At 40.1% G+C, this 19,302-nt stretch overlaps 2 protein-coding genes across 2 annotated transcripts; one reads left to right on the top strand and one right to left on the bottom strand.

Moving 5' to 3' along the window:
• Positions 1-36: 36 nt before the first annotated feature.
• Positions 37-2,052, bottom strand: LOC130920394 (lipopolysaccharide-induced tumor necrosis factor-alpha factor homolog). The gene is made up of 4 exons (XM_057843575.1): positions 1,897-2,052; positions 1,683-1,820; positions 344-521; positions 37-256 (listed from the first exon to the last, which is right to left on the bottom strand). Exons 1-4 carry the CDS (start codon positions 1,955-1,957, stop codon positions 142-144), a joined length of 492 nt encoding a protein of 163 aa, XP_057699558.1. The 5' UTR covers positions 1,958-2,052; the 3' UTR covers positions 37-141.
• Positions 2,053-2,607: 555 nt separating this feature from the next.
• On the top strand, positions 2,608-17,422 carry LOC130920392 (actin-related protein 2/3 complex subunit 1A). The gene is made up of 11 exons (XM_057843573.1): positions 2,608-2,901; positions 3,390-3,490; positions 3,618-3,722; positions 6,875-7,097; positions 9,679-9,786; positions 9,899-10,002; positions 10,090-10,198; positions 12,844-12,919; positions 13,011-13,204; positions 16,386-16,476; positions 16,802-17,422. The coding sequence occupies exons 2-11, from the start codon at positions 3,427-3,429 to the stop codon at positions 16,838-16,840; spliced, it is 1,113 nt and encodes a 370-aa protein (XP_057699556.1). The 5' UTR covers positions 2,608-2,901; positions 3,390-3,426; the 3' UTR covers positions 16,841-17,422.
• The last annotated feature ends 1,880 nt before the right edge of the window (positions 17,423-19,302 follow it).

The raw sequence follows: 19,302 nt of genomic DNA on the forward strand, positions 1-19,302 counted from the left end.
AAGGTTTTAGTGCAGAATAATAAACTTAGGTTAAGTTTTCAATTTACATTTCACGCCATGTTTACCCACCTAAAAAACCATTTATTAATACAGTTCAGAATAACAATGACAAATTTAAAAAAATGGTCGCAGCTGCCGTCATTAATAGCAGGTCCTACGATGCACGTGAAGAAGGCGATGACATTGAGGGCAGGAGTGATGAGCATCTTTGAAATGATTCAGAAGAAACGGAAGCAGACAACAGCCCAAAATCAACCTGAAACACATCAGCATGACTACTTTGTTGTACTAACTCAGAGTGAGGGAGAAAAGAGAAAGACCTAGAAACAGATAGGTTTCTCACCCACAAAGCACAAACACCACACAAACGATCCATGAGTATGTTCCGACTCTGTAGCGCACCCTGGTGGTCACCCGGGCACGGCAGGAGGGACATGACGTCAAAGCAGGGGAGCGGTACAAGTCACTTTCGTGGCTCACAAATTTCGGTATGGGGGTCAACACGGGGGTCGCACACAATCCTGGAAGGCACCAAATTAAAAATTTACTCAAACTAAACTAAACTTTGTACACAATCTCATGAATCAGTCATGTAACAAATGTGAACAGGGCCTGGGTACAATGAGCTTAAACGGGACCCCCCAAGTGGACAGTCCACCAGACTGTTATTCGCGGGCCCCACTACACTTTCGTAGGCCCCTCAAGATGATCAACTTATGCTTTTGTGTGTGTGTGTTGCTAGTGGAAATCTTTTCGTGGGCCTCTCCAGACAACTGGCCAAGCAGCTGGCAGAGATATTTTAACACCTAAACACTATATTACAGCTCCGCGCATCATCCTACGTTTCTGCGTTACACTTCCCTTGCCCAACTAAGTCCACTTTACGCCCGTAAACCAGGCCCCTTAGTGGCCTGGGCCCGGGTGCAGTCTCACCGCCAGCACCCCTCTAAATTCCACTCCTGTAATGAATGACAAAACAAACAAAAAAGGACAAAAATAAATAATATATGAATAAATAAAAAAATAAATAATGTAAATAGAAATAATAAAGGACATATGCAAAATTTAGATAAATTGATATAAGGCAAAATGATATAAGGCAAAATAGGAGTTTTAAGGTTGGGATTCAAATTGGGGTTTGACACCAAAAATGAAGTTTCAAACAGGACAAGATTAGGTTTCAAATTAGGGTCTCAAAAGTACACAGTATTTTGGTTTAGAAGTAAGATTTCAAAAATGTATTGGTGTTTCAAAGAAAGGTTAGAACTTTAAATCAGGGTTTCAAGCTAAGGATGGGTTTGTAGCTAGGATTTCAATCAATTGTTAGTCTTGTCAGGCAAAGGTTGATGGCGTCAGATTAGTATTTACAGCCAAGAATTAGGTTTCAATTTTGAAATTCAAAGTAGGGTTTAAAACTAGGAATTCGACCCTAGGTTGAGTTTTGATAGAAAGGTTTGAATTTAGATTTCGCTATTCCAACAATCATGTTTCAAATTGGGGTTTTGAATATATGATGAGAATCTAAATCCGTGGCTAAAAATGTTTATGTTTTAATACAAGGATTAGGTTTCATTTGGAGTTTCACAGGTGGGCAGGATTTTGAATTATCGACAAAATACTCGGTGCAATGGTCAGCCTTCATAAAAATTGTGCATGTATTCAAAATGGAGGTGAGTGGGTACCTTGCAAAGGCGACTTGGTAGGGCATGGTTCTCCAGGAGGAATGTCAACGGAACAAGGAAGATGTGTAAGGGGTGCAGGAGAGCATCTCAATGGTGAGTGAATGTGATAGATCTTTACTTGGTGTCCCGTTTTGTCATCTGCACACACATAAACGCACCATTTGTCATTTTAATTGTTCTTAAACCCCACTAAAACAGGTTAATATTAATTTACCTGGTGAGTAGTAAGGTGGCGGAGTGGGGAAGGATTCGTCCCTGTTGGAAAAGGACCGCATGTTCTTCGGCTCTTAATGGTACACCTGCAAAACCTACCAGGTGAGAAGCAAAAAGGTTATCTGAACTTCCCCTCTAATTGGTTGGAAGTCTGGTTACCCAGAATTCAAAAGTCAGGATGCAAAAGCAATTATTCACTGGCAAATTACGCTAGAGATGTAAAACAAGGATAAGGAATTTTTTTCACTGATAGTGTGAAATGTATCTACATGTATATATGTACACATATGTATGAAAATAATATACAATTTGGGTCGAAGTACACTGCCGAAAAGTCCATTAAAACTTTGGGTTTCATCAAAACAGATGGAGTGTTTCCAAAAATGTTTGAGGTTGATAATTAAGGTTTCAAGCCAGGTTGACAAATTCATATTAGGGTTTAATAGCAGGTATTATGGTTTCATGGATAAGCCGAAAGCTGTGTCATTTATTAATGGTTAAACGTTATTATCTCCGTTATGAGAGGTCAAATAAATTTGCAATTGGCATACTTAAATACTTTGAGTAACGGGAAGTTAATTTATACTAGGTGTTGCGTTTCCCTTTAATTCTCATTGCAAGGAGTTCAGAGCGCCCACTTCCTGCATGACGTTTTGATGCAACCGGTAATGTATACACTAGGGGCGCTGTTTTCCTGCCTGCGTGGTTGTGCACGCGCTCATTCACTTGACCGTAGCGGGCTGGCTCGTAGCGTGATGTGGCTAAGCTAGCTGTCACTCAGTCAGTCAGCCACCGGATGTTCCCGGACGCACGTCGTCGTCGGCAGTCTTGACATTCCCCTTAAACATTCCCGGACGAATTCGTGTCGACTGACCAGAGTCCGCGAATTCACGTCCGACTCCCTGGTGCTCATCGAGCCTTTCCCTCCCATCCTGCCGCCGCCACACCGCTAGCGCTGCTTAGCTTGCCGGCTAACGAGAGTGCGGAGAGCCGAGGGCCGGACAAGGTGAGTTAGGACGCCAAGCTCGCGCAACAGGAAAACTCGTGGTCGGGTGTAAGCGCACGAGGCCGACTGGCGAAATGAGCGAGGTTTCCACTCAAATCCTAGGTTAGCTAATTTGGGGTTTAGCGGCTAAGCTTCTATTCATGCATGCGAAATAATATAACCTCATCAAGACGCGGACATACTTTACCACTAAATGTAGGAAATACTGTTTTTTTCGTGCGTAATTTATTTTAATGCGGTTTTCAGCGGGATTTCATGTTTTGAGTGATGTAGTTCGGCTGACGATGCTAACCGGGTAGCATCTCTTTCAACGAAAACTTGGGCGGTGTGCAGAAATAATCATTCTGCCGGGTTTTGTAAATTGGCCTGGCGCGGTGTGTTTGTTATCAGAGTGAGGTGAAGTCCTTACACTGCCTTGCACATTAAGATGAATAAAAAATGGTGGCGGTTGTAATAACAACTTTGTACTGCCAATGTGTTTGTGACAGTGGAGAGCCCTGAACTGAAGGACCACACCCAGACAAGATGTCCCTTCACCAATTTCTACTGGAGCCCATCACCTGCCACGCATGGAATTGCGACAGGACACGTCAGTTTGGCCTCTTCCACCGCACCCTGAGAACTAACCCTTTTAGAGTTATCATTCCACTCAGGGGGAAACAGGTTGGGCGGGTTACTTAACTTTTTTTCTTGTCGTGTTTTTTTTCCCCTTCCAGAGATTGCCATCAGCCCCAACAACCACGAAGTTCATATTTATAAAAAGAGTGGGAACCAGTGGGTCAAGACTCACGAGCTGAAGGAGCACAACGGACACATTACAGGTCAGGGCCATGCAGAGACTGATGTAGGGGCAGGTGCTAAATAGATCAAAAGGGGCACATGAACAAGAATTTAACACACCTTACAACAGCATAACTTAGTTTAACCAGCTTTACAGTATAATTGGCTGTGAAATACCTTAATTGGGAGGGGGGGTAGCGAATAGAAAACAACACTGTCATCAACACACACGAGACTCAGTATTTGCCTCTTTTCTTCCTTCAACCTCTATATCAAAATTCCTTCCTCAAATTGTTGTTCAGCTGAGAACAAACAGCATCAGATGTTCACTGAGCCACCATCAGTAGTTTTTTTCAAAACTATTATTTCATTATTTTCCATATTTGACAACTGTAACACATAATAATTAAAAAAGTAATGACATAATTAATAAAGTAATGGCATGAAATGTTATAGAACAATAATATTGTAATTGTGTACCAAATTATCACATTAAGATTCATCCAAACACCGCAATCACAGAAAAAGAAATAAAGGGCCAGAGGGCAAATTTTAAATTTAGCTTTAGATTAAAACGAGAACCTTTCTAGATAGTGTACCTTTCTAGATAACGTTGTGAAAAGAAATGACAAATATGGTTGCTTATAAGAGTAGACACACACGGATCGAAATAGCCATGGGGGGGGGGGGCGTATATTGCTTTTATTGAAGTAGAAAACTATATAAGAGGAAAATTAAGTTTTTTTTTTTTTTTAAATTTATTTTTTTAAATCCCCACAATAAACCTGGTGTCATGAACAGTTAATAATAAAAATACAATCAGTAAATAAGTTACCCAACAATACACCATTAAATGCCCATTCCCACTGGCCCAGATAAAAAAAAAAAAAAAAAAATCTTTCTGTGTCAAGATATATTTTTCCCCATTCAAAGGCTTTCTAGATAAGCTAAGTTACCAGCAAGCAGGGTGCTGGCTACTGACGTTAGCCAGTACATTAGATGCCCACACTGAAGAATACAATTTTTAGCATTAGGCAACGTGCCTTTTACAGGTGCCTTTGCTGTTGGCTATCCCACCTCACCCTATGAACACCTAAGACGAGTTGCCTTATAGAAAAACAAGCATTGATGCACATATTCACACCTATCCACAATTTAGTGAAGCATGAGCTTAACATTTTTGGAATGTGGTAGGAAGCCGGAAAAGCAAGCATGGGAAGAACTTTCTATAGGGTTCGGACCTCAGAACTATGAGGCGGTTGTGCAACCCACTTCATCACTGTGCTGCCTACAGTGTTCATTTTAATTTAAATGTTAAATCAACTGTCTAAATAGAAAGCCTGAAAGATATATCGTTGAAACATCGCCATCGCGATGTGCGCATGCGCAATAGTCCCATCGCAAGGACGTGCGATAGTTTTTATCCCAAAAACTTAATGCGCTTGCACAGCGGGTCTCCCTCTCCCAGCTCTTTGTTCCTTAGTCACTGTGGCACTCGCCTATTAAAGTTAATGATGTTGACAGATTTCATGTTGACAGAAGTCTTTGACCTTGCCAGAGAAGCCGACTTCACATGCGCCTCATATGTCAATCATCGTTTAACTTGTTAAATAGTTGCTGCGCAAGGAAGCGCGTGCTGGAATGAATGTGTGTGTGTTGAGATGTTCGAGTCAGCAGAACATGTCATTTCGTGGCAATAAACGCTAGAAGTGATCTTGAGGAGTTTGTAATTTCTACATGTCACTCCAGGAGTCACAGCCAAGGTAGGTAAACAGCATTTAATAAAGCCAAGCATTTTTCTTCTACAGTACTTTATCCTTGTTTAAAAATGATTCGGTGGCACAGTAATGTTTAAAACTGATCATAATTATTACATTTGAAGTGCTTAAAAACCATTTAGTAAAATATTTACTATATATACATTTTTTGAAATCATACTTGGGGGGGGGGACATGTCTTATATGCATCTCTTTCCTATGCTAAATCTGAATAAACGAATTGAACACACACCCCAATTTTTTTTTTTTTTTTTCTCGCTACTTTGCTGCTTTTCACTTATTGTGGCAGGTTCTGGTCCCCACCAACCGCCAAAAACGAGTGATCACTATACACTGTGGTCATGGTGAATCATCCAAAGTCTTTCCAAACACCTATTCAAGTCATGTAGTGAAAATTTCTTTTAAAAAATATATATATGTTAGGGCTGTTAAATGATTACAATTTTTAATCGAGTTAATCATAGCTTAAAAATTAATCGTAATTAATCGCAATTCAAAACATCTAGAAAATATGCCATGCTTTTCTTTAAATTATTGTTGGAATGGAAAGATAAGACACAAGACGGAAATATACATTCAACATACTGTACATAAGTACTGTATGTTTATGGATAGAAAGACTTGTAGTTCTTAAAAGATAAATGTTAGTACAAGTTATAGAAATTTTATATTAAAACCAATCCTAAACGAAAAAATAAACTAATAGCTCGCCATTGTTGATGTCAACCCATAAAATCAGCGTCAGCAGAGGGAGACAGCAGAGGGAGACAAAAAAGACAAGTAACAAGTGGACATGACACTGCTGTCATTTTAATCTTTTTGAGCGGGGCATGTGCGTTAATTGCATCAAATATTTTAACGTGATTAATTTAAAAAATTAATTACCGCCCGTTAACGCGATAATTTTGACAGCCCTAATATCACAAACCTCAAAAATCGCAACAGTAGTTTTTTCTCATATCGTTCAGGCCTACTAACTAGTTGTCATTAACTTGAAAATCAATTGGTATTTTTTAATGGTAGAACTTCGATAACCCTCCACCCCCTTTTTTTTTTTTTTTTTTTTTTTTTTTTTTTTTTTTTTTTTTTTAAATCATCAAATGACTATAGACAAACTAATAGCAACAAATGATTTGAAGTTTTGTTTTTACAGATTCGATTGCCTTTTCCATTATGAAGGCAGCACATCAATATAGTGACCATTTTACACTTGGTCAAGCATTGTAACAGATATGTGTATGTTGTGCATGCAGCCGATACTTTGGATAAGTAGTTGAAGATTGACTTTGTTTGATTCCACAGTTTATGGTTAGGCAGTTTTCCCAACAGCTGAACAAGCAACTAAAAAGCCATTTTCCATAATCCAGTATGTCCCTTTAAACGTGGCTTACCTTGACGTGTCAACTTGTCCGCAGGCATCGACTGGGCCCCCAAGAGCGATCGCATAGTGACGTGTGGTGCTGATCGCAACGCGTACGTTTGGTCACAGAAGGAGGGCATATGGAAGCCCACGCTGGTCATCCTCAGGATCAACAGGGCCGCCACCTTTGTGAAGTGGTCTCCACTGGAAAACAAGTTCGCGGTGGGCAGCGGTGCGCGACTCATCTCTGTCTGCTACTTTGAGTCGGAGAACGACTGGTAAGAAAGAAAATGTATTAAAAATTAATGAAAATAATTCATTTAACCAAACAAATTCTAGTGACATCAGTGTAGACTATGTTTATTTTGGCAACAAAACATGACAAATCGAACTCGGTCATGCACAAACCATGTCATATTTTGATTTAACATTGCTAATCCACAAAAAGGATACCTCACGTTTATTTCCATTCCATTATTATTCATGGATGAGGTCAGCAATCCATTTTTGGGTGTTTTTGTAAAAACTTTATGATGATGCTCATCTGAGACTACAGGCATATATGGTTTAAAAAAAAAAAAAAAAAAAGCATTGAAGCTGCTTTGAGCTGGAACGTCACCAATATGCGGGAATAGGCTTCAGGGGGTTTAGTATATATTGTATATTTTTAAGTTTAAAAAAAAAAAAAATTATACAGGACTTACACAATAGCAGTAGCTGTACCACAACGAATAAAACAAAAACAATATAACTATAAGCTACCCCCCAGAAAAGTGGCTCTACACCTTCATTGATGTAGTTATATTTGAAAGAGAATTGAAGTCTTCTCAAAAGTGAATCACAGTGTGTGCATGGCATCATCCACGTCCACTCCAACAAAATCGGTTACATTTCACCGAAAGCAATAGTAAATGCAAAGCAATATTGATGTTTTAGCATATCTTAAAGACGACGATGTAGATCTATATTTTGTATTTTGATCGATTTTTATCTGATTGTCACTTAACCAAATGATGTATCAATACACCCCTACTGTTAGCGGTGGCAGTCAAATAGGAAGGGACAGATAAGGTACTGATATAAGTGTGCTACCAGAATAGGGCGCATCAACCAACTCCTTTAATGAATTTTGCCACCAAAATGCTGAAAATGGTTGCAGCAAGTTTAACACAAAGGTCAACACAAAATGTTACTGTGGACATCAATTATCAGAAATAAGTTTTAAAGAACAGGGAAATGTATAGTTTGCGCCCGTGTGAGTGGATGAGAAATATACTTGCATTAGGTCAAATTTCAGAAACATGATCATGCACTTGAAGGACGCATTTGCAGTTCTCACTCTGCCTCTATCTCGCACTCTCCATGTGAGCGGTTTTCTCCCTGTCTTTGGGTAACACTAAACTTTTTTGCAAGCTCACTGGTCATTGTCGACATCTCAGCCCATCTAGTTGCAGGTTACCAGCAGATGCAAATATTTGGTTTTAACACTGCTTGAACGTGTGTCACGATGCTATCATCTCAAAGCACGAAAACGGCATTGTGACTCTTGAATTTCCCAATTTAAAATTTATGCACCCAGGTCAAATGATTTTTAGGACCTACTAAGCGCTGATCTGATGCCTCGGCAATTTATTGAAGAGGGAAAAAAGAACATCTAAATGTTTTTTTTTTTAACCAACCTATCCCAGCATGATAAAATGGTTAACAGCGGTTTAAGCCTTGGATAACTGTATACAAATCTTTTTTTCACGTTAGTTATGTACCACAATATGGTTTAAGTATTCTGATTTAAGTCATCTAAAACAAAATGTAGTGGAAATTTGACTTATTGCAGTTGTAACTAAACCGCTCAAAAGGTTGATCTATCGATTTGACAAAGTGCAAGTAAAACTCAAGTGTGTAACCCCACTCGTAAAAATGTTTATTTTTCATCCAATTCCGATTGTCTAAAAATGACGTAATCAGGCCCGATTTACTGTCACATGCTCTGATTAGGGATTTTTTTCCCCATTGTCATGTTTTTTTTTTTTTAAACTAATACCCCTTTCCCACTGGCCAAAAAACCTGTGTCAACCCACTAACAATCGGCTTTTGGTGGCAGTGGGAAAGGTGCAGCGACCCGCCTCGACCCGTGTCAATCAACCCGCCAAGTGACCCGTATTAAAATCACCTCGGCTCTGATCGTCATGCAGTGTGAAAGCAAAACCCCAGGTCAACAGTCAACACCCTAATTTACGTGGTGACGTAGGCTCTTACGTCATGCGCCATAACAACGTTCCAGTCGCCTCCCATTTAACACGCCCCATAATCGTAGTTACGTCGATGCTCACAACAAAGCTAGTAGAGGAAGAATTCACGTCGCTTACGTTGCCTCAGCAAAGCAGAGTGTTGATCCTTTGCTGCATTTCGACCATTTTGAGGGCAGTAAAAAGCATGCAAACTGAGAAAACAAACGGAAAAGAGGCTTCCATTTTGCTCTGCATTGTTTACTTCCTTGAACTGAATGAATTTGGTCGCATTGGTCGACGCACATCTTTGCGTGGTGACGTCACGTAACCCTACGCACAGCTGAGGTGGGGCGGGTAGACGGGTGAAAAAATAAAGACACGGCTTTTTTTTGTCAATGGGAAAGGTGCCAAATTCCAATTGCTAGTGGGTTGCATCGGCTTGGAAAAAACGCACGTTGACCCACTAGTTTCAGTGGGAAAGGGGTATAAGTGGGAATAACGATTAAAAATCTCAAATACTGTTGGTCACAAGTATCTTAAGTTGTAACGGGTAGCGTCCCTCATTTGTAAAACTTTGCCAATTTTCTTAATACATAAAATGTTCCATTTTCTATCATTTTCCATATTTTAGGTGGGTGAGCAAGCACATCAAGAAGCCCATCCGCTCCACCATCCTCAGTTTGGACTGGCACCCCAACAACGTGCTGTTGGCTGCCGGGTCGTGCGACTTTAAATGCAGGTAGGTGACTTTATTTAAAGAATGCAATTCATTTGCCACTTACAGGAACCTATTTTTTTATACAGTTGCACAGCAATTACTAAGATAATTATTTTGTATGTGTGTTGTCCAGGGTGTTCTCAGCATACATTAAAGAGGTAGAGGAGAAGCCAGGTCCTACCCCTTGGGGCAGCAAAATGCCATTCGGGGCTGTTCTAGCAGAGTTCGGAGGAGCAGGTCTGCCTCCTCAGACATCTTTTTTTAATGTGTGTGTTTGCGAGACAAACATCATCTGATGCAGTTGAACCTGTTCTGCTTGTTTAGGAGGAGGAGGTTGGGTCCATTCTGTGTCCTTCTCAGCCTCTGGGAACCGCCTGGCGTGGGTCAGCCACGACAGCACAGTCACTGTGGTGGACAGCGCCAAGACTGCCTGGTGTGTTCTTTGTTGAGTTTCAATATTAATTCTGTCCAAAATGAAAACGTTTCGAACTGATGGGCGAATTAGCGCAGCTGTGTGCCTCTTCTTACCTCAGAAGGCGAGAGTATATGCCCCTAATAACCTTGGCAAATGCAATGAGTGGGGCACTAAGTTGTTTTGCATCAAATTATTGACACATGTTATGCTGAGGGGAAAAAATGGCGTCGCCCAGACTACTACAAAGCAAGCTTCAAATGGGAGCAGCTGAACCCTCTGGGTGATGTCAGCGTTGTGATGTCAGGTTCTTCTTTACATTCTATGGCAGGGGCCCCCAAACTTTTTTGCACTATGGACCGGTGTGACTTGGGTCTTTTTTTCCACGGACCGGTGTTCTGTCAGATTTTGCTCCCAAAGCTTTTGTGGCGGTACAAAAGCCCTCTTTTATATTCAGTTGGACTCTTAATGTTATCCACCAGTGCTATAAAAAACGAGTTACATCCTAAACATACATGTGCAACACGAAAACGGTGTAAATTAATGCTTAACGACACGGTGAAGTCGTTAAGTGAGAGAGCGGCGTGCTGTTTTTGTGTGTAGCTAACATGGCAGGATGTGTCTGAGGTGAACTTTTCTACATGTCCATCCTTGATCAAACATAAGTTAACATTACTTTCTTTAAAGAAAGTTTGTAGTGTTTACTTTGGAAACGCTGAATTCACGGCCGTTTTTAACGTTACGCGCATGCAAAATTTGTCAGAACACCGGCAATGTGCGGCAGAAAAATACAGCAAATATAAAATAACATTTGTTTTTAGCCTAGTTGTGTTAAGTGCAGGGAAAATATAACTCACCCGCTGAACCAGTGGAAGGCCTGAGCTTGTTTCATTGAGACGAGATGATCCCATCTAGGTGTGATGGGAGAGTGAGAGAAGCCCGCTTCACAAAGATACGATGTTGGAAATTGTAGCACGGTTTTCAGTGCTCTCGTAGCGATGTCAGGATATTCCGGAGTGACTTTAATCCAGAACCTCGGTAGAGTTGTCTCAAATGTACAGTACGTTTAAGGTCGCTGTCATTTGTGATCTCTACAAGCTGATCCTCCTGTTACACAGACATGTTCGAATCAATCTTGTTTATTCACAAACGGGTCACGAATCCACTCCTTCGCAGTTCGTGGGTCTTTAGTGATTGGGAAGTAGTGTATATTTTGTTTTCTTCGAGGTTGTAGGCTCATCTTCTGGTTCGTCAGGTGCCCTTTCCCCCATAAAAAATCTGTCCAAAAACGTCTGTTTTTCAGTCATTCTAGTGTGGGGGCTAATTATTTTCGTGAACAAATGTGATGCGCCCGCCCTACGTCATATGTTATTATCGAGGACAAGCGCACATAGATATACAAAACAAGATGTACTGCTAGCAGTCCAGTCAATGGATTTCTATGATGAAATTCTATCCTGTAGTATTATATCTAGAGTAGACAGGGATATTGGTGTGTTACGGGGACAGGCCAAACTTAATTTGGCCAGAATGCAGTCGTTAATAAATTATTATTTCTGTGCGGCCCGGTAGCAAATGCGGTGGGGGGACAGTCTATGGCAGGGGTCCCCAAACCTTTTCCTGTGAGGGCCACACAACTTTTCCCTTCTCTGATGAGGGGCCGGGGTCAGTTTGTAACAGGAAAAGTATGACGATTGCAGGAGTGCCTAAATGTAAAAATGTATTGTTTTTCAGAAAGCCACAATCAAATAACCCTTTCTGGATTCTTCACGGAACAATAGTAAATGAAATAAATAAAATAAATAATGAAATAATAATATAATAATAATAATAAAAACACTATTAATTAAATAGATAATAACCAAACAACCCTCTCTGAGTTCTTCACAGAAAAGGCCAGGAAATAAATAAATAAATAAAAATTCAAAATGCTCTCTGGTATTGTTCAGGGGGCCGGACCAAATGTGGAGGCGGGCCGTATTCGGCCCACAAGCCGTGGTTTGGGGACCCCTGCTCTATGGCATTAGCACTGAGTTTTTATAACTTTGCCTTTCCTTTTGGGAGGAAGATTTTATTTTATTTTTTTCTAAAGATATCGGTAATATTAAAATCTTTCACAATAAAGCTCTGTTTCACTGCAGTTACTGGCATCCATGCAGTTCCTATTGCTTGTAGGGTTACTTTTTTCTTTTACTGGTTGATTAATTTTTAGACTGTAAAAACAACGGTTGGGGGGTTAGAAACTGCCATATCAGTTAAAGGGACATGCCCCCAAACAAAGTTAAGCCTCCAGTGTACACCTTCTCTACAGAGTTTAGACATTTTTGTTACAAACACAACGAAGCACGTGTTGGAGAGGCGGTTAATGTCCAACAGTGACATCTGGAGGCTGAAATGAAAGTTAACTAAACCTCAGTGAGAACGCACATGATGTGTGCATTTAAAATGGCAATAGTGGGGAATATTGTCGATAGTATGTTGACTATCATTTTGGCGAGATATAATGCCATATTGTACAGTACTACTTCAGAGCATTTTGATGAAAGCATTTTTCAGATATATAGAAATGGTTTTCAATTATAAACATGTCTTCTTTAATCCAAAGAGGTCTCAAACGCAATTTTTTTCTTTTTAACCAAATGTTTTTTTTTTTTTTTTTTTTTAAGTCCTTTGCAATTGAAGACTGAGTTCCTGCCTCTTCTCAGTGTCTGCTTTGTGTCAGAGAACAGCCTAGTAGCAGCGGTAAGCGTATACACTCATCCACACTTTTCTGGGTCTAAATGAAGACTATGCTTTAATACATTTTTTAAATGTACATCTTTTGCATTTCCAGGGCCATGACTGCTGCCCCATGCTGTTCCGCTGTGATGATGGTGGTGCGCTAACCTTCGTGTCCAAGCTGGACCTGCCCAAGCAGAGCATCCAGAGAAACATCTCGGCCATGGAGCGCTTCCGCAACATGGACAAGAGGGCCACCACCGAGGACCGCAACACTGCGCTGGACACACTGCACCAGAACAGCATCACGTAGGACACAATTAAGAATTCCAAAGCAATATCCTGCTACTTCATTAAAGTGCATGTGACACGAAAAAGCATGTTTATTTCTTAATACACGCGGTATTTTATGCTCCTGAATAGACATGTGCCGGTTACCGGTTTCACGGTTTACCGTGGTGTGAAAACGTCGCGGTTTCAAAACCACTAAAATTTTCCGTCATACCTTAGTATGGCGGCACGGTGGCTGAGTGGTTAGCACGTCTGCCTCACAGTTCTAAGATCAAGGGTTCAATCCCGGGCTTCGGCCTTCCTGTGTGGAGTTTGCATGTTCTCCCCGTGCCTGCGTGGGTTTCCTCCGGGAACTCCGGTTTCCTCCCACATCCCAAAAACATGCATGGTAGGCTGATTGAACACTCTAAATTGCCCGTAGGTATGAGTGTGTGCGTGAATGGTTGTATGTCTCCTTGTGCCCTGCAATTGGCTGGCAACCAGTTCAGGGTGTCCCCTGCCTACTGCCCCGAGTTAGCTGGGATAGGCTCCAGCACCTCCGTGACCCTCGTGAGGAAAAGCGGCATGGAAAATGAATGAATGAATGAATACCTTAGTACGGTATTCGCTATTTTTCATGTGCCAAAATGCAGCCGAAATGGCTTGGTGCGGCACCGCTCACCCCTTCCCGTTTGTTGCCGTGAGTGTCACTAAACAGCCAGCAAACCCAAAAACAAATCCTCCAAACACAAGGCGTACTTTTCTTCAATTTATTGAGCTCTCAAATCGTGGTGAAATATACAAATAAATACATTTAAAACGCTGTACAATTGTATTTTTCCACGTGTGATTTGGTTCAACAGGATAGCAGTAGCTCCATTAAAAAGTTCGCCAAAAACAAAACACACATTCTCCTTTCAAATTCAATATACAAACTAACTAAAACTTACAAAGACGAATGTTAGCCTAGGCTAAACTGGGAGAGCAGCTTCTTTTATGTCCCACAGCCGCTGAGTGAGAGAAAAGCTTGAATGCAGGGGGGAAAGAAAAAGAATCGCATCAAAGATCGCTAATTGAGAGAGGAGGTCTCACTCCTCACTTTTTTTTTAATTTTTATTTTTAGATGAAACCTTTCCTCAACAATATTTACATTTTAACTAATTTATAAAACTAACTCATACATTTTTAACTAACTTATTAACTTATGAATTCTTTGTTCTTTTTAACACAAAGGCATGGCATCATGTAGACTAGAGTTGACACAGTGGCTGAAAATGGCGAAACTTCACTTGAGCTTCCCCCCTCAAAAAAAAGTCATACAGTATATATTTTTAATTTTATTTAGAAGTGTTTTTACTTTTTATAGCAATTATTTTGTTCTTACTCTAAAATTGAGCAACTTGAGCTGGGGCTGTGGGTATAGTCTAGGTTCTATTTATTTTAATTTTATATAATATTTGTTATTTTTTGTTAATTTATTTATTTTCATATTATATTCATGTTCCAATTTGCAAATATGTTTTGAAAAAATCCTGTTCAATGGATTTTATTTTTTTTTTAAACCCATACATCTCAAAATTTTGGAGCTGTAATTGCAATACCGTGATACCCTGAAACCGCGGTATTTTTGCTCACGGTTATCGTACCGTGAAAATCTCTTACCGGCACATGCCTACTCCTGAATGATATGGACCGCTTGGATGTGTGTGGAAGCGATCGCTATATTTATTTAGTTTTTTGAATCCCGCGCCATGAAAATGAGTGACTTCCGGCTTCGGTCTTGCATTGAGGAGGAGGGCGCTGTGACGTGTACGGTAGAAGACGTCCTCTTCACTATACAGCGTACTGTTGTGTACGAGGACGAAGGATTCAGCTGATTTTGCGGATTAATACGTTTATTTTTCGCATCACGCCAGCCAAACGGCTGCAAAAAAATCATTCTGTATGAGGGAGAGGCGTATGCGCCTTTTTGGAGTTTCAAAAGGTTCCCATTCACCGTGGATATTTACTGTAGGACCATTGGACTTACGAGGAAGTGAGTAAACATCTTGTTTTGTATTATGTCAAATATGAATACAGCGATTACAAAGTAAACACTACAAACTTTCTTTGAATAAAGGACTACTTACGTTTGATCATTGATAGGCATGTAAAAAGCTTTCCTCATGCACATTAGCAGCACGTTAGCTGCACAACAACTGCAGCCACCCTCCTCCGTGGAACGACCTGTAAATTGCTCTCCGCCGGGCGGTTAGCCGATCCACAAAGACAATCGACAACCCAATCGTCATGTCAATAAATCCAGGCTAGTTATGTGTGATTTTCCGCTTTGAAGACTTTGAAACATCACTCGGTTCGGGTTAGCATGTCGGCTAGCTGTCACACCTTTTGGTTTGTTTACATTCTCCGAAGCCGGGGAAGGGAAATGACATATGTCCGATTTAGGTGTCATAAAATATCGTTCGGGAGGTGCGACAGGAAAGGTGAAGTCGACAGTTTTGACCATTATGGAGTAATTTTGCCATGTCGTCCTGAATAAATGCATTTTTATTATTTCATATTCCATTTTGAATATTCTGTAAAAATATTGAAGAGACAGAAACAATGACATTTTGCAGCTCCCTTTGTCGCGTTTTCCTCGTTGTGAATAGTTCCCTCTCGACCGGCTGACTGGTGCTTCTCAAGCCATTTATATAGCTATTGGGGAAAAATACTTGGATAAAAAGAATATTCTGTAAAAATATTGGAGTAGAGAGACTGAAACAATGACATTTTGCGGCTCTCTTCGTCGCGTTTTCCTCGTTCTGAATAATTCCCCCTCAATGGGCTGAATTGTAAAACCGATGAGCCCAGTCTACCGCTGACGTCATCCACCTGTTGGGGACGCTAAAGCCCTATAATGGTAGGCGTGGCTAACCGGCAGATTAAAAGACTTAATTTCTCGTCATCTGCGCTTTGCTAAACTGTTGTATATAGTCGAATTGTCTCAAAATATGATTCTAATTCACATAATAATGCCATTTAAGACTTTTTTTCTCCCTTCGTATGCTCTTTAAATGAGATGCAGCATAGCTAACAGACAGCATACAACAACATTCACATGTAGGTTTATATCGACGTGTTTTTCCATTTTTTGTCCAATAATTTTACAAATAAATGTCTCCTTTTAAATTGTTGAAAGAAAAAACATTCTAATTCATGTTTTCTTTTTCCCCCACAGCCAAGTGTCTATCTATGAAGGAGACAAAAGGGACTGTCGCAAGTTCTGCACCACTGGCATTGATGGCGCCATGACCATTTGGGACTTTAAGGTTCACACATACACTATTCTTAAAAAAAAAAAAAAAAAAAAAAGAAAAGAATTTCAAAGTTAAAATTTTACCATGATTTTCATCACCAAAATTTGGCCATGTTTTGACAGAAGTCTGCAAGATGTAGGGCAAAAGCGTAAATTGCAAAAAGGGCATTGTTTAGGTCAGGATCTGGGTGTAACATGCAAGACGAGACACGGTTGAGGTTCGAGAGAAGTTATGTCCCCGTCTTGCAAGTTGCAGACAGACCCTACTCATGTAAACAGGCATGCAATAACCATGCAGAATTTTCACTGCCATCTTCTGTTTTATTTCCTCTTCTCAGAGTCTAGAAGCTTCTATCCAGGGTCTCCGCATCATGTGAAGAAATTTTGTGAACGGAAAAATAGTGGAGACGCTGCGACCTCGCCTACTCACCCACTCATTCCTACCCCACAAGTAACACATACACGTTATCGAGTGTCTGCCGATGCACTGATCAGGCTATCTCACGTACACACACACACGCATACATATATATAGCTACACACACACACACACACACACACACACACACACACACACACACACACACTGAACTGATGTGTGACATCACTGTTGATTTTGTTTAGTTGCTGTCATTTGAATTTAAATGAAGCCGGAGAGGAAGGGAGGAGGTTCTGTATTATTAAAAAAGTGAAGTGTGTTTTTTATGTTCTCTAACCTCCTAGTTCCAAAAGTTCAACACTAAGCTAAGTTTTATCACAAAGATGAAGAAAAAAAATCTGACTGAATATCACCACTGCTGGGCCTACACGTGAATATATCAGCGAGGCGTCAAGGTTACGGACGTTTTCCGTCACTCTCCACCTCGCCGTCGCGGCTCTGTAGTAGTTAGGAGCTCACGTAAGATGGAGGATGTTTGTTTAAAGTGAGGTTAAATAAAGTTGAGAAAGCATTTACAGAACATCACCCCCTTGTCTTGATTTCTTCCTGTGATTGTTCTATCTCCTGTCAAGGTTTGATTTCTCAGCTCATTGTTGCCAAGGTGTGCAAGTTGAAGAGGAAGCGCTCGAGTCCCTTAACGAGAAAACACATTTTCTAAAGAAAACTTGGAGGTCACCAATTTAGAAAAAAAGGTTAAGTATTAGATTTTTTTCAATAGAAAAAAACTATTACAGTGCTATATTTGTTTTTAAATTGGGGAAAAAGGTGGAATGTTACCAGAGTAATGTTTTAAATGTAAATATGAACCATGTATAATTGTGTGGTACAGCATGTGTACAAGCAGAATATTTATTCTTGTGCTTTCAGAATATCGTACCTGTGGGCCGTAACAGGCCCATTAGACAGATTTTGTTTGCAAAAAATGGGTCCTCATTTGAAACCCGTGCTATTATTTTGATACAAGCGTCGCGAAATGCGAGTGACTCATAAAAGATCATTTCCATTTCTGCACTCTGCGGTGAGCCGCTTAAGTGTGTTCACGCAGTAAACGCCTGTATGTATCATTTTGTTTTGTTTAGTGGGAAAACAAGTTAAAAATTGAAAAAAACTTCTGATGCTAAACCTACTGCTTTAGAGTATCAGTGATTTGATAGGCCTTTATTTTTATTTGCTTATCCTAGGCAATACAAATAGAATTTTAAAAATCTCACTTGAAATGTGAGTAATGTCACATGACGTAATTGTCTTGAATTAAAAAAATAAAAATAAAAAATTTAATTTGGTTGACAAAAGAATGATCTCAAGTGAGAATTTGTCATGCATGCTGAATAACGGCATGAAATTTAAAAATCTCAAGGTTTGTTAACAAATTAAAAAATATTACATCAATAAAACACGTTTCAAACTTTAAAATCATGTGACATGCAACACCCATCCACCACTCCCTGGACTTGTTTCCTCGGTCTGTCTTGGAAGTGAGTAAAAGATGAAAAATGAGTTGGGGATGGGGCCAAAACCAAGTGCAGACACTGCAAATTTTGTGCAAAAAGAAATAAGGGAGCCGATGAACTCATGTACTGACATCGCCCTCTGCCAGTGCCAGCCTCTCCGCTCTTCTGTGGGTTTTTTTCTTTCCTGTTGTGCTAGTTTGTGACTTAGATATCACATATACAGAGGGCTAGATGCACAATGCGCTCTGAGCCAACTACGACTGCTGTTATTACCTGTCGGCCATTTTGTGTCAGTGCCACCGTTAAACATTTACCAGAGGATGTATTTTGAAATTGTTATAAATTGCTAAATTTTCAAACGGCTTGGTTGCTTATAAACATCTGAGCAGAGGTTGCGCCAGACTTTTTCGTTGTCTGTCATTTTGACTGACAGGGTCATAAAAATCCGGTCATAATCTATTTTTAACCGTCACTTAAATTTTTAAAATGATAATAATGACATATTCACTAGTATTTAGTTTTCATTCATTTTTAATTAATATTCTGTCCAAACAAGCTTAACAGAGAATCCACACCATGCCATCACACATCAAGCAGATGAATATGTAACTTTTTCTCCGCAGTGACAAAAACAGCTGACTGTGGCCCCAGCAGGTAGGCTACGAGCCGACCTAAGCATAGCTTTAGCTTTTTTATCGACGCGACTAACAATGACATTCTCCTGTTTCAACAAGCTATCCTTTACCAGCAGCCCTGTCTTTCTTATATATCCTCTGGTTGTCCTACGTCTCTTACCGTTCTTGGAGGGTAATTTAGTTAGCTTTGTGTAGCGATCGCAAATGCTACTCAGTGACAGCCAACGAACACTTGTAATTTTTTTCATTGATAACATATCTTAATCCTATAATTTATTTACACTTCCCCCTTACTAAAGTTGTTTTTTTTATAT

This window comes from Corythoichthys intestinalis, chromosome 8 (genome assembly GCF_030265065.1).
Source record: "Corythoichthys intestinalis isolate RoL2023-P3 chromosome 8, ASM3026506v1, whole genome shotgun sequence".
In the NCBI taxonomy this organism is placed as follows: Eukaryota; Metazoa; Chordata; class Actinopteri; order Syngnathiformes; family Syngnathidae; genus Corythoichthys; species Corythoichthys intestinalis.